This window comes from Elgaria multicarinata, chromosome 15 (assembly GCF_023053635.1).
Source record: "Elgaria multicarinata webbii isolate HBS135686 ecotype San Diego chromosome 15, rElgMul1.1.pri, whole genome shotgun sequence".
Classification (NCBI taxonomy): Eukaryota; Metazoa; Chordata; class Lepidosauria; order Squamata; family Anguidae; genus Elgaria; species Elgaria multicarinata.
In genome coordinates this window covers 12,363,527-12,378,869 of record NC_086185.1, presented here as the reverse complement: position 1 = coordinate 12,378,869, position 15,343 = coordinate 12,363,527, and the positions used below count along the sequence as shown (strand labels likewise).

Genomic DNA, 15,343 nt, shown 5'->3' with positions numbered 1-15,343 from the left:
GCAGGTCCCACTTGCTTAAGATCTATAAGAGTTTACGATATTTCCCCGACTTAAAGCAGCAACACTTCTGAAAGGAGAGGCTTAATGAAATTCATTAGTCCAATTAAGGGCAGGATGTAAAACCAAGAAAAGCCCTCCTTCCCAGCAAAAATGGCAAGACCTTTAAATTGCCTTTACGACCTTGTAGTGAAAAGGGTAGCGGCTCCTGACATTAATATTCGAGTTAGCCCAGTGTTGCGTGTCAGCTTCGAACCTGGGCATCCGGCCAACACTGCATTAGTTAAACATCCCATTTTATGAAGCAAAGTTTGCCTCCTTAAAGCAATTTATGAAATCACTCCAAATATTTTAATTTTAGATTTCGATTCCACACCACTTCCTAAACATTTATTTAAATAACATGGCTCTGTGTAATTATCAATTTTGTGATGATTTTTTTTTAAAAAAAACAACAACTCCCAGTTTAATACATCCAGCAGCTACTTGCATATAAGATGTTTTATTTTTATTTTCTTCGAAGCTCATGCTGTGAGGAAGAAATGAAGCAATGGCATACACTATACGGGGTATATGATTCTTAATTGAACTAATGGCATAGAGCAGTATAGCCCCATTTCATGGGCTGGCTGGCAGAAAGGGATGGAAGACAGCAGACAAACGTCTAAACGTGGCAGGGTAAGCTGCAATTTGGATGAGGAAAATAGCAGGAAGAATTTTGTCTCTTCTTGAACCTGGGGCCTTCTAATGAAGCTGAACGGTGGGTTCTTTGGGACAGATTAAAGGAAGTACTTCTTGACACAGTGCATAGTTAAACTATGGAATTTGCTACCTTAAGATGTGGTGATGGCCACCAATCTGGATGGATTTAAAAAGGAATTAGATAAAAAAATGAGGATGAGGCTATCGAAGGGTGCTAGTCATGATGCCAGTTACCTAGGGAGGTCAGGGGCTCTCTCACACTGGAGGCATTCAAGAGGCAGCTGGACAGCCATCTGTCAGGGATGCTTTAAGATGGATTCCTGCATTGAGCAGGGGGGTTGGACTCAATGGCCTTATAGGGCCCTTCCAACTATACTATTCTGTGATTCTATGATTCTATGCTACCTCCGATATCAGAAGAGTTAAGCCTCTGAATACTAATTGCTGGGGAATACAGATGGGAGGCTGCTATTGCACCCAGAGCCTGCTTGTGGGCTTCCCACGGGCATCTGGTTGGTCACTGGGCAAAGAGAATGCTGGACTAGAGAGGCCTTTGGTATGATCTGGCAGGGCTCTTCTATGTTCTCATGCACTTGGAGCCTTCAGTGAAGCAGCTGCCAATGGTTTGGACGTTTGTGGGGGACAGGGATAGCATTGATGAGAAGAATGAGCCTTTGTTTTCAGCATTCTCCAGCTCCTTCTGCAGTTTCGAGCCCCAAACGGAGCTCGAGAGAGTTCACCCATCACTGTTAGCACCCCTCTGCCATCCATCACATTTCCGCCCAAAGTATTACCCTTCCTTTGCACCCAGACATGGATCTCCACTGAATGTCTAGTATGACCTCAGTTTGGGGAGAGGCAGCCTCAAAGACATACAGTATTCCAGAAATATTTGCAGAGTGATGTCCCAGGCAATCAGAGTGATGTCCCAGGAAGTAGATTCACTTTTCCACCCAGTGGGCAGGGAAACAGGTTAGAAAAGAAGAAGCAGATCTGACCAAAGTTGACAGGGACAGAAACTCAGGGCTTTGCTAGACCTACCTGCAAATCCGGTGGTGAGGAGGGGCCAGCCTGTGCTAGAAGCAGTGTGGGCTGTCACTCCTTTCCACACATCAGACGCGATGGGGTAAAGGAAAGCCCCGTCGCGTTGGCCATTTTATCTTCGTCTTAAAGGGGACGGATGCACACGAGCGCTTGTGCGCTTAGGTAAGTGTTTTATTTTTTAAAAAATTGTTCTCCCCGCTCCCCCCTGCCCCGATCTCCCCCCTGGCTCCGATTCCCCCGATCCCCCATGGCTCCATTTCCCCCCTCATCCCCCATGGCTCCGTTTCCCCCCGCGATCTCCCCACCCTACCCTGATGGCTGCAGCGCTCCTGCGGAGTGCTGTGCCCCGTTCGCTGCTTTCCCCGGCTACTCGCAAGTAATTGTGGTAGCTGGGAAAAGCGCCGGACCGGTCTACATGCTCACTGTCTCAGGCTCAGCAAGAGGCTGCAGGAAATACTGGGCCAAAAGTGGTGCCGGTTATCCCGGGCCAAGGGAGGGTTACCCCTGCCTGGGCCCGGGATCCCTTGTGCGTCATCTGGTTGAGTAGGATTGCTCACACCGGGCTAACCTATGGTCTAGCAAAGGCCTCATGTGGAAAATGGGGAAGGGGGCATTCTCTTTGATTGATCCAGGGATGTGCCTTTGCTCATTCCATTGTGATACGTTTATAAAGGCCCTCAAGATCTGAAGCTTCCTGAATGCTATAGATGGCCAGAAGTTCATGCAATGTTCCAGGCTAGATCAAATCAACAAGATTCAGTGTGATAATGAATTTACTGTTGACATGCTGCGTCTCCAGTTAAATTGCCATTTTAAGCTTTCCACCCATGTAAGGTAGAAGCTATGATTTTCAAAACACACTCAACAGTTGCCCTTAACCAACTGCTGTAAATTTTATTTCCTCAGCGTATTCCCCCCATTATGCTATCAGCCTGCTTTTGGCTACCTACAGGACGTGTCTCGCTGCAACTGTAATGAAAACAGTAATTTCCCCAAAATGCCCAACTGTGAAAGTGCTGAGGAAAGGTTGAAAAGAAACTCAGCTGGAATACAGAGACTTTGAAAGCAGGCATTTCCCTTAGTAACTGCCAGCTATATAAGCGGCTGGTTCTGAGTGACAGTTTTGCTTAAAGCCGTTAGTACAAGCAGTTACATTACATTACGTGGGGGTTGATATAGTCAATACGATCTGTGTTCAAATAAAGAAGCTAAACTTCCTCTATGCCCAAGCCATGCCTCTAAGGCTAAGAATGACTTATTGTCTTCTCATTGGGAGAACACTGAGGCCTTTGCTAGACCCGGGATTGTCCCTGTGTGTCCAGTGGATCCCGGGTTCAGGCAGGGATCAACCCTCCCTGGCCCAGGGATACAGCCCTACCCTTTGGCCTCACTTTTTCCATGGTCCTGGGCTGAGCCTGGGACCGCAGAAGGTATGGCCCGTTTCCGTGGCTTGACCCCAGCTCCCGGCTCCATCAGGGGCAGGGTGGACGGAGCGGGGAAATCATTTTTTAAAAACAACAACCTTACTTTTTGTCGCTCGTGCGCAGCCGGCCCTTTAAAAGTTTTTTAAAAATGGCAGGCATGACAGCTCTCTTGTTGAGGTCACCTCACGTGACATGTAAACGAGGGTGGGATCTCACGTTATTCACAATGTGAGATCACCCTCCTCCATCCTGCATTATCCTGTAGGTCTAGCTAAAGCCTTAGAGCATCTTATTGGCCTCTTATTGAAAGATCACCTTTATGGACCAATTCTAGGCTTCCTGGGAGGAGGTGTCTGCACCCCTCTGCTGGTGGAGAGGAAAGCCTTCTGGTGGGATGGTACATCTACCCCTGAAAGTCTTCCCCAAGTGGTGCTGTCACTGTCTGGAAAGCAGTGGAAGTCAGTACAGGGCATGTCGGGGGCATTCTGGGCATGTGCCCTGCCATTTCCCCCTAACATTCCCCCAAATAGGCCTGTGAAATATGCCAACCTGGGAGTCTATCAGAGTGAGCTGGCAGGGCTATGGATGCCATGCTGGCATCTCCACCACAGTTCTCCTTCTACTCTCCCCCATCACCACCACCACTTCCATGAGTAGGATTGCTCTGTTATCTGTTTAATAGATCCCTACATCCTGCCTTCAACATGGCTTTCCCCAAAAATATAAGCAATGTTGACTATGTTAAGATCAAAACATACAATCAATAGAAAAACCCACAGTCAATAAAACTAAAAAATGAAACCGCAAACTCAAGCAGTAGCTAAAACACCAATATTGTTATGCACGAATACAAACATGTTAAACTTCTGCCTAAAACTCAGAAAAGCAGGCAACAGGTGAATCTCCCTGTTGAGAGAATTCCAAAGCTGGTGATTCACCATAGCTAAGGCCCTGTCTCCGATCCACACCTGCCTAAACTAGAGATGAGCAAATCTGTCAGTTTCGCTTTTCCCCCTAGGCTTGAAGTTCTCCCAAATATAAAGGACTTTGCATGTTTTGGTAAATTCTTATCAATTGCAAACTGAAAGAAATTCTCACCTACCTGCACCAGTCAAATTCAACATGTAAAGCTATTCTCAGCATGGAGAGGAACATCTTTTACCTGCCTGCCATGTAGGTAATTAAAATGAGAAGCCAGTGTTGCATAGTGGCTAAAGTGTTGGACTGGGAGTTGGGAGATCTGGGTTCTAGTCCCACTTGGCCATGGAAACGTACTTTTGGGCCAGTCACGGACTCTCAGCCCAACCGACCTCACAGGGTTGTTGTTGTGAGGATAAAACGGAGAGGAGGAGGAGGATTATGTATGCTACCTTGGGTTCCTTGGAGGGAAAAAATCAGGATATAAATGCAAAAAAATAAAATAAATAAGAGGTGGCAACTTTAATTCAGCACCACAAATATGCCTGAATTCACAGGGATTTAAATGCAGACTCTTAAGCACCCAAAGCCCTGGGCCTGAATTGACAAATTGATTTTTCCTACATTCAATTTTTTTTAAAATCACAAGTTCTTTTAATTTGAAACACACACACACACACATATGACAAAGTCCTGAGTTTTGCTTTTTTCCCTTCTCCCTCCCAATCCCTTTTCCTTTTGTGTCACATCTTTTAGATTGTAAGCCTGAGGCCAGGGACCATCTTAATATTAATCTTTTAAGCCTTTTTCAGCTGAAGAGCAGGGTAAAAATATTGTCAATCAATCAACCAATCAATAACTATAATAAGAAACATAGTATTGGAACAAGGAGAGGAAAATGTGAATGAAGACAAAATGAAATGCAACAAGTGTGATGCGACAAGTATGATGTTTCAACAGCACCCTAATAACTAGGGGTGTGCATGGACCCCCCACTCCGCTTCACTTTAAGATCCGCCATTTTCGGATCGGCCCGCTCCGCCCCGCCCCCACTCCGCCTGTGCCCACTCCGCTCCGCTTGGAGCTCCGGATCCGGATCGCAGCTCCGGTCCCCCCCATAGGGGGGGTTACCAGGCCCTGCCGCCATCGCCGCCCATGCGGCGACGGCGGCACAGCCCGGTAAGGAGGAGGGGGGCCTTACCTGCCTCCGTCCGTGGTCCGTCGCCGTCTTCAATTGAGCCCGTGGTTCCACCAGGAAGTCTGGGCCATGCGGCCCAGACTTCCTGCTGGAACCACGGGCTCAATTGGAGATGCTGACGGACTGCGGACGGAGGCAGGTAAGGGAGAGGAGGGCGGGGGGCGTTACCGGGCCCTGCTGTCGTCGCCGCATGGGCGACAGCGACAGCGGCAGGGCCCGGTAAACCCCACTTACCTTTCCGGCGGAGCTCCGGATCGAGGCGAAGGATCCGCCTTCACCTCGATCCTCTTCGCCACGCTCCACCGGCCCCCCAATCCTCTTCGCTTCCGCCTTAAGGGCAGGCGAAGCCCCCCGCTCCGCTACTGCTTCTCTGGTCCGATTAGAAGCGGAGCACATCCCTACTAATAACTACACCTTGCAACAGATAGCAAAGGGGGGGGGGAACCTTCATTTTCTCTTGCATATTCATGCAAGCAGATAAAATGGTTTTAAGCTAAATGCCTTTTGTTTATTAGAACTAATGAAGTATAACAAAGCTAAACTCTAACACGTAACAACTTAATTATGTCTGAAGGGTTATCATTTTGAGTAGCTTCAAGAGAAATGATATGTGGGTGGAGAGAGAGAGAGAGGGAGAGAGAGAGAGAGAGAGAGAGAGAGAGGAGAGAGAGAGAGAGATGATAGAAAGACCACAACATTGAGCAGAACCAGAATGGAAATCTGTGAACCGGATGAAAGCAGAGTGCAGATTATTTCAAAAATAAGAAATATATACCATTATGCTATACGTTCCCCTAATGCAGGAGCGAACAACCTGAAGGATAATTGCATTCCAGTTTACATATTAGTTTGGGAAGTGCACATTAATTTGGGAAGCTCAGCAGACAATCCGTGAAATGCAGATGGAATGGATTTTACAAAAACTCCACATCCCTACATGTGAGCGTCCAGATCTTTTGGCCTACATCTTCCTTCATGGCACCCATTTAATGGTTTTTAATATTTGTAAACCTGCAGAGAGCTTCATTTATTGGGTGGTATAGAAGTGCAATGGATGAATGAATGAATGAATGAATGAATATATGGAGCAATGTGGAATGTCCATGTTCAGGGTTAAGGCAATATATTCCTGATGCTAAAGAGCAACTTTGGGGTTGGGCTATTTCCTCCATATCCTGCTAGTGGTCTTCCTGGAGGCATGGGTAATAATAATAATAATAATAATAATAATAATAATAATAATAATAATAATAATAATTTCTTACCCACCTCTCCACTTGGATCGAGGCGGGGAACAACAGTAAATATAAAACACATTAAAAACTGATTAAAAACATAGCATGCATGATTAAAACATCCTAAAAACATCCAAAAATTTCACTGGATAGGCCTGCCGGAATAGATCAGTCTGTATTGCTTTTTTTAATGCTAAAAGACTGTCAAGTTGACAAATCTGCTCCGGCAGGCCATTCCACAGTCTGGGAGCAGCAGAAGAGAAGGTCCTCTGGGTAATACCCGTCAGCCTAGTTTTGGTTGACTGAAGTAGATTCTTCCCAGAGGACCTGAGTGTGCGAGGCGGATTGTATGGGAGAAGGTGATCCCGCAGGTAGCCTGGACCCAAAACATGTAGGGCTTTAAAGGTGATAACCAACACGTTATACTTCGCCCAGAAACTATCAGGCAGCCAGTGAAGAGATTTTAAAACTGGTGAGAAAAAAGGACATTGGACCTTTGGTCCAATCCAGCAGGTATCTTCTTAAGTTCTCATAGTGGTTTGCCCATCTGGAATACGACATGTGGTGGTTAGGAGCCATCATCCAGTGGCATTTCAAGCACTCTTACCCTTGCAACCTACCACATGCCCATGCTCAATGCTTCTGCAGTGGCAAAATTTTAAATCCATGCACTCATCATGACAGCCCCCATGGCCACAATCCTAAGTAGAGTCCCCTCAAATGCAGGCAACTGTGTTCAGCCATATTTGATCAAATCAGTTCTACTTGTTTTCATCTCCACCAGGAGTAGATCTTTTGTAAGGCTAGGGGATCTTAGTTGCCCCATTCAAAACAAGGTCACCTCAAAAGACTTTGCATCACAACAAGGAAGAACAGATTGTTGCTGGGAAAATTCAACCCCATCTCTAGTTACCGTGAAGATTGCAGTTAAACTCAGGTGGAATGGGGAAGCCGGGGTGGGTGGGGGTGGCTAATGACATCAACATCTCTGCTAATAACAAAAAAGTCCTCATGCTGCATCCCTGTGAGTTGGGTTCCTGTAAATAGGTTAAGTTGGATTCAAGAGAAGACTATAAATTACCCTTTAGCTTTCAGAGAAACAGAGCTACCCATTTCAGGGACAAGCTATATAGAAAATCTGCTGCCACTATTAACATTTATCTATGCCTGTCCTGGATCCATTGCATGATAACACAACCCTATGCTGAAGCTACACATTCATTCTTAGTGCATTTTTCCTCTTGCCCCTGTGTGTTGCTTCATTATCATTAGCATTGCGTGTGTCCGCATGGGGGTTGGAGACCAATGGACTCCTTCCCCCACTCAGCCTCCTGAATCCCTCTTGCTGAGCCATGGGGCACTCACAGACCTGGTTGACAGTTGCCCCGAGGCTCGGCAAGTGCCCGGGAGCGGCCCACCATTATTGCAAGCCATCATTTTGTGCAAAATGGCGGCCACCGGCTCAACTGCTCATCCTCTCAGCCCTGGGTGAGTTCAGCCATCCCTAATTATTAGAAAACCCACCAAAAGGCATTGACCCTTCTACTAAATGGATCATGGCTTCAAGGATTAAATGGCGGCAAAGATTTGTGACATTTTCGGAGCAGTTAAATCAAACTTGTAAATTGCAATGATGAGGTTCGGGCCGGAGTTATGATTTCACCAACGCTCTTTCAATGACAAGATGGATTGGCCAGGTGATAGTTCTCGCTCCCTGTATTGCTTTCGTATAAATCTGTTATCCCCCTCTGAGTCTTTACTGGTGCAGGGAGACGGTCACGGTGCAACCAAGGATGAAAGAAAATCCAAACTCTGCTGGAGATGGTCAGTGTTCCATGCAAATACCCTGGTAAGGTTCAGTATCTCAGTTTAGAGGCTATAAAACAGCATCCCTTCCTTAGGCGTAGGGGGTGCCTGGTCTGAGATTTGAAAAAGCCACAGATGAGCAAGTAGAATAAGGCAGAAAATATACAACTACGTTGGAAGGTTCAAGTCCTAGAATAGGAGCCTTTCCCCCACACCCCCAAAGACACAAAAACCAGAAGTCCTCAACAATACTCTGGCAAGGATAGAGTTCTGAGCTCACCTTTGGGGCATCTTGCAGTAGGGTGGCCACTTACAAATTGTCAAAGAAGAGGACAAAAGAGGGCACTGTTTGGCATAAAATTTGCATCTGCTAACTTATATGTATAGACGCAAATTCAGAAATAATGACTACATTTTAAATAGAAATACAATACATTTCACCTTAGTGTGGCAGACTGTGACCCGGGGGTTTGCTTGTTCAGTCTGCTTTCCAGGTGCTAACTGTAGATGGGTGACATTTTGGGTGGTTCTTTCTCTTTAGATAGGACAGCCCTTCAAATAGACACCTTCAAATAGAGGATAGTCCTCTGTAGAAGAGGACATATGGCCACCCAATCTTGTAGAGAGGAATGAATGAGCACTGGAACAGTGTCTTTTCACCGGTGGCCCCTAACTTATGAAACTCCCTCCCAAGAAATGCATGGTTGGCCCCCTCAGATGCAGTATTTAAAAGGGAAAAAAACCATTTCTAATGGCTTCTCATGGTTTCATTAGTCGTGTAGCTATTTTATTGATGTTCTTTTGCTGTGGCTCTCAATGATGACAATGATTTTTAGCCTGGCAGAATTATTATATGAATGCAGTGTTGTTTTGAAGTTTCATTTCCAAGCTTCTTTATCATATTCTATTACTGTATTGTCTGAGTTTAGACTTGGGAAGAATTCTGTTACAGGCAGTGAATTTGTATGCGTTCTGATGTTTGTTAATGAAACATATGTTAGCTTGCGTGTTTCCTTACTTGCGTTGATGGCTAAATTTGAGAGCTAACTTTGTTGCAAAACTCTGAAGTTTCCTTCTGTTTTGTTTTGGCTCATAGCAATAAAATTACTAGTACATGCTTGTATTTTGATATTTGCATTTTGTTCACTGCTTTTTTTTGGTAAGGGGTGGACTTGTTTCAGAAAGGCAATTTGTAAACAAGGAAAAGAAAGGAACCTCTCGTGCAAGCACTGAGTCATTACTGACTCTTGGAGGGATGCCAGCTTTCGCTGATGTTTTCTTGGCAGGCCTTATAGCGGGGTGGTTTGCCGTTGCCTTCCCCGGCCGTTATTACCTTTCCCCCAGCTAACTGGGTACTCATTTTACCGACCTCGGGAGGATGGAAGGCTGAGTTGACCCGAGCTGGCTGCCTGAAACCAGCTTCCGCTGGGATCGAACTCAGGCCGTGGGGAGAGTTTCAGCTGCAGAAACTGCTGCTTTACCGCTCTGCGCCACACGAGGCTCCTAACTTGTAAACAAACAAACAAACAAACACCATATATTGCTTGGGCCTCAATTCAATCTATTTTGTCTTTCTAATCTCAACTGTAATGACTGAAAAAACAAACAAAACTCAAAACGAAACAAGCAACAAGAAGAAGCCACCAATGTATCAAATGAATGTCAGGAGCTTACGTGATAAAGTGGGACAGTGTTGTTCTCGGCTAAGGAGAAATTCAAGACTTCTTGCTGGCCAGGTTCAAGGCGTACGTTAACGGAAGAGGTCAACACGGATGGGCTAATTGGATAGTTGGGACTCCCACTGTTCTTGCCCTTTTTCCTCGACCTTCGGCTGGTATCCCGCTTGCTGTCCTTCTGAGTCAATGGCTCTTCCTGGATCACTAAGATCTTGTCGTCGCTCAGGTACCGCAGGAGTGAATTCTCCGAATCTGTTGTTGGGGGAGGAAGTGGAGAAAAATGTGAAGGGGGGAACTAAAGAGGTTGGTGAGCATCAGTTCAATGTTCATAAGAAAACAAATAGTGTGTAGTGTGTGTGTGGGGGGGGATAGAAGACTCAAACAGGTTCCTTCTGGAGGTTGCTTGAAATGGGACATTTCCAAGTGAATTCACAAGCCACAATGGCTTGTTGAAGTATTGTTTATTTATTTGTTTATTACATTTATATACCGCCCCATAGCCGAAGCTCTCTGGGCAGTATACAAAAATTAAAACAGTGAAGATTTAGAACAAATATACCAAATATAAAAGCATAAAAACAGACAATATTCATTTACAGACAATATCGATTTAGGCGCCATCTCTAGACTCGACTGCTTAGCTGAGGCACACAAGAAAAGAAAGATGGCAATTCTATAACCTCTTCACAGCCTATTGCCTCACCAGTTGCTGGGGAACATGGGTGGGGGTGCTGCTGCTGCACCATGTCCTGCTTTGCTGGTCCCTGGTCGACAGCTGGTTGGCCACTGTGTAAACAGAGCGCTGGACAAGATGGACCCTCAGTCTGATCCAGCAGGGCTCTCTGATGTTCTTAAACCATCAGGCCTTTTAAAATCACTGTTCTTTGGCACACCAAGGCTATTTATTTATTTATTTATTACATTTCTATACCGCCCAATAGCCGGAGTTCTCTGGGCGGCTACTTAAGACAACTACAACATTCACATTACTTTTGTCCTTTCCATGGGGAAATAAACTGAGACACTGTTTCTTTGCTCTTTCACTTACTGTAAGTAGGGTGACCATATGAAAAGGAGGACAGGGCTCCTGAATCTTTAACAGTTGCATAGAAAGAGAATATCAGCAGGTGTCATTTGTATATATGGAGAACCTGGTGAAATTCCCTCTTCATCACAACAGTTAAAGCTGTAGGAGCTATACTAGAGTGACCAGATTTAAAAAGAGGGCAGGGCACCTGCAGCTTTGACTGTTGTGATGAAGAGGAAATTTCACCAGGTTCTCCATATATACAAATGACACCTGCTGAAATTCTCTTTTCAATGCAACTGTTAAAGATACAGGAGCCCTGTCCTCCTTTTCGTATGGTCACCCTAAAGACTTACTACCCAGAGCTTTCACAAATCTCTCTAGTAGAATTTCCACTCAGCTCATCATCCCCAACCAGCCAATGGTGAGGGATGATGGGACATGTAATCCAACAACATCTAGAGGGATGCATATTCCCCTTCCCTGAGCTCAGAGGAAGAATATGAGCAAGTATGAATGAAAGAAGAATTTTGGTAAGCCCTTGCAGGCACAGAAAAAAACCACTCACCTCGGCTGCCCCTTTTGTACATATTTGGCTCCTTTGATTCTCCTATCCAGCTGTACTCTGTTGGCATAGAAACTGGCCTCAGATCACCTGGAAAAAAATGCAAATGGAAACCAATTAACATTTTGGAACTCATTAAAAGAAGGGTTACTTTGGACTAGGAAGACTCAGTGCATGCTAAGCTGGCAGGACGTTTATCCATCTGGTGCAGTTAGTGTTAAGTGATTGCAGTTTCCAGAATGTGTTGGAATTGTAAAACTGTACATCACCAAAGGGTCATCTGCTTGGACCCCCATTCAGAAGGTAAGACCATTCAGAAGGTAAGACCACTTGTGGGAAAGATAACCCTATTTCACCCTTTAAAATAGGGGTGTGGAAGTTCAGGCCTGTAGGCCTAATCCAACCTATGCAGGGGCAAATCTGGTCCACCTGTTTCTCCCGGCCCCATCCCATTTTCCTTGACTACCAACCATTTGGTGGTTTCTCAGCTTTTGCACAGCGTTTCCCCTAGTTGAAAGATTGAAATCATAGAATAGTAGAGTTGGAAGGGGCCTATAAGGCCATTGAGTCCAACTCCCTGCTCAATGTAGGAGTCTACATTAAAACATACCTGACAGATGGCTGTCCAGCTGCCTCTTGAAGGCCTCTAGTGTGGGAGAACCCACAACCTCCCTAGGTAACTGGTTCCATTGTCGTACTATCTCCTAAGGCATAGTTACCTTGCACCAAGAGCTTTAAGCTAAAATACGTTGGCATTTTGGGCACCAGCCCTTTTAACTTTGTCCTGCCCATTTTTTCTTCAGCTCTACCCATCCCTGGAATGTGGCTCCTAAGAGCTTCATGGAAACCAAATTTGGTCCTTGGGCTGAAAGAACAAGGATGGATCCTCTCTTTCCTCGCCTGCCACGTCTACACGAAAAAGAAACACGTAGAACAAACAGTGCTCATTGGGGTGCTAGTGTAGCATGTCGCACGAACCATTCCTCATCATGGTGGCTAAACATGGTTTAAACACGTTCACTAGCCATTTGCTGCAAAAGGGTTAGTGGCCTAACCATGGCTTAGTGTGTTGTCTAAACAAGTCCCATGTGTGAATCAGTCTTAATGGTTTTATTATGTTATCTCCAAGCTTTCGTAAATAAATGGCTTCATGACGAGAAATGACATTGGTTTTGAACAAGCTGGCATGTCCACAAGGCATTTAGGATGGTAATTGGCACTCAGACATTGAAGACATAGCCACAAAGTACTCTAAGTAGGGAATTAGTGCCAGGCCTGGTTTCTCAAAGAGTTGATGTCTGTGAACGGTATATTTGTAACTCAAGTTTGTCTCCATTTAAGATTATAAGAAGAGTCATGCTGGATAAGAGCAAGGGTCAATCTAGTCCAGAATTCTGTTTACACAGTAGCCAACCAGATGCCCATGGGAAATCCACAAGAAGGACCTGAGCACACATGCCCCACCTATGTTCCCCAGCAGCTGGTGTACACGGGCTTACTGCCTCTGATACCACAGATAGCATTCAAGACTAGTAGCCACTGGTAGCCTTCACCTACATAAATTTGTCAAATCGCCTTTTAAAACGATCCAAATTGGTGGCCATCACGACATCGTGTGGTGGCCAATCCCATAGTTGAACTATGGACTATATGAAAAATTACTTCCTTTTATCTGCCCTGAATCTCCCTCCAATCATTTTCATGGGATGACCCCGGGTTCTAGTATAATGAAAGAGGGAGAAAAATATCTCCCTATCCACTTTCTACACACCATGCCACAATGTATTACCATCATCATCATCATCATCATCATCCCACCTTTTGCCCAATACTGGGCCTCATAGGTTGTTCACATGTTATATTTTCAAGCATGCGCTTAAAAGACCTTTGACGAACCCTTTAAAAATGGGAGGAGCAAACGGGCATTCATCAGCCACAGTTTAGAGCTTGTTATTCCATCTTTTGAATGCCTCACCCAGAAAGTGGCAGGGATAAGGCATTTGGTTCATGTGTGTTACCTAGTATAGATGAACGACTAATTGCAGATGGATGCAGGGTGAAAACAAGAAGGCAACCAAGATGATTTGAAACCAGGGCCTTCAAAGAATGCTCCATTCATATAAATCGTTCAGGTTGGCACTGTCTCCACATTGAGTACATATGCCAACACCCTGCTTTTCTTCTGAGTAAATCAGGGTGGGGGAGAAAGCTGGGAATGCAGCACCATTAAGAGAGAAGTAGATCTGTAAAACTGGCTATGCGGGATCATCTTTCTGACCTTGTCAATGTGCATCATCATCAACACACATAAAACTACCCTCCAGTTCATGAGTCAACTCCCATCTGAGACAGCCAGCCGATATAAACACATGCACACACACACAGCAAATGCCAGTCTGGCTCCGGTTTTGTGGCCTGTTTGCTTTAGACACTCAAGTTATTTTCTGAAACGTTAGACATTGACCAATATGTCCAGCCCCAAAAATAAACTCAGCGCTACCCAAAAAAAGAAAAAAGAAAAAGAAAGAAACAGGGCTGAATATAATCAAGAATTTCTATTCCCCTTTCTTCCCAGCCTGGTAGCTCATTTCCGCAATTTTACTGCTTTGGCGTGGGTGGGTCAGGGAAAGAAAGAGCAAAACACACATACACAGCAAAGAACAAAGATTTGAAAGTGCAGGCCACGCAGATGGATAAACAGAGCTTGCTGTTTACGGATTTGTGACACGTATTCACCACTCTTCCGCCTGCTAAATAAGCTGCCATTAATTCAGAATGTCATTATATGCCTTGAAGAGGCCAGGTTTTCTCCCCCCACCACCCACCAGATTACAATCTTGTGCTGTGTGATGAGAGCAATTATATTTTATTTATCTTGTTGCCTTATTATTATGAACTTTGCAGTAATCAGTTGTATAGGCGGTTGAAAAAGTGGAGCATCTGGAAATTTCAGGTTCGACTCTCTAGCATATCCAAGTAAGACTTGGGCCTAATCTACACCAAGCAGGATATTGCACTATGAATGCGGTATGAAAGCGGTATATGGTCGGTGTCAATGGGCCCCAACAGTTTTCAGCACACTTCAATACCAGTATAAAGCAGTAGTGTGGCTCCTGCCTCTTATATACTGCGTTCATACTGCTTTCATAGTGCAATATCCTGCTTGGTGTAGATGAGGCCTTGGAATGACTCATGTCTCAGCCCTTGGAGAGCCCCACTTGGGAGTTTGGAGTGGGCTAGTACTAAGCCAGAAATTTCTCCTGCATTCCCCCCCATTTTTGCCATTCTTACTAGATTCGATAGAAACGAAATTACTTTCCAATGGAGAAGAAAATGTTGATGAAATTCTCCTGAGTGAGGTGAGAAGTCCTTGCACTTATCTTCGTCACAAGGTGTGGGTGCAGATGTGATTTCTCATTATCTTTCCTATGGCATGCAGTTTTCTCAGCTTTCCTGTGAGGGGGAAATTCTCCAAACTTCTTCAAAGCTCAGTTCAGCACATTCTCATTTGCCACTTGTTTTTCCCCCCAGTTTCTTTGAATGGGAGAAATGCACATTCCGCCCCCCCCCCAAAAATTGCAATTCCCCCATTGACTAAAACTGCAATCCAATATGGCGCGACACAGGCCTCCCGCACCAGGCCTTGTCACACACAAACCCTCCTCAAGCCGAGCGCCACCACTTGAACTACCTGAGACTAGGGTAAAACACAACCTTTCCCTCCTATGAGAGGGTAAAGGCTAGAATCTGA

At 45.2% G+C, this 15,343-nt stretch overlaps 1 protein-coding gene across 1 annotated transcript in view; it reads right to left on the bottom strand.

The window, feature by feature from the left end:
* Nucleotides 1-15,343, bottom strand: part of LOC134409345 (connector enhancer of kinase suppressor of ras 2-like) — a 376,171-nt gene that overhangs the window by 92,378 nt on the left and 268,450 nt on the right. The window contains exons 12-13 of the mRNA XM_063142057.1: nt 11,596-11,682; nt 10,093-10,252 (exon numbers count right to left, since the gene is read on the bottom strand). Coding sequence (XP_062998127.1) covers nt 10,093-10,252; nt 11,596-11,682 — 247 coding nt within the window. The remainder of the gene's footprint in view (nt 1-10,092; nt 10,253-11,595; nt 11,683-15,343) is intronic.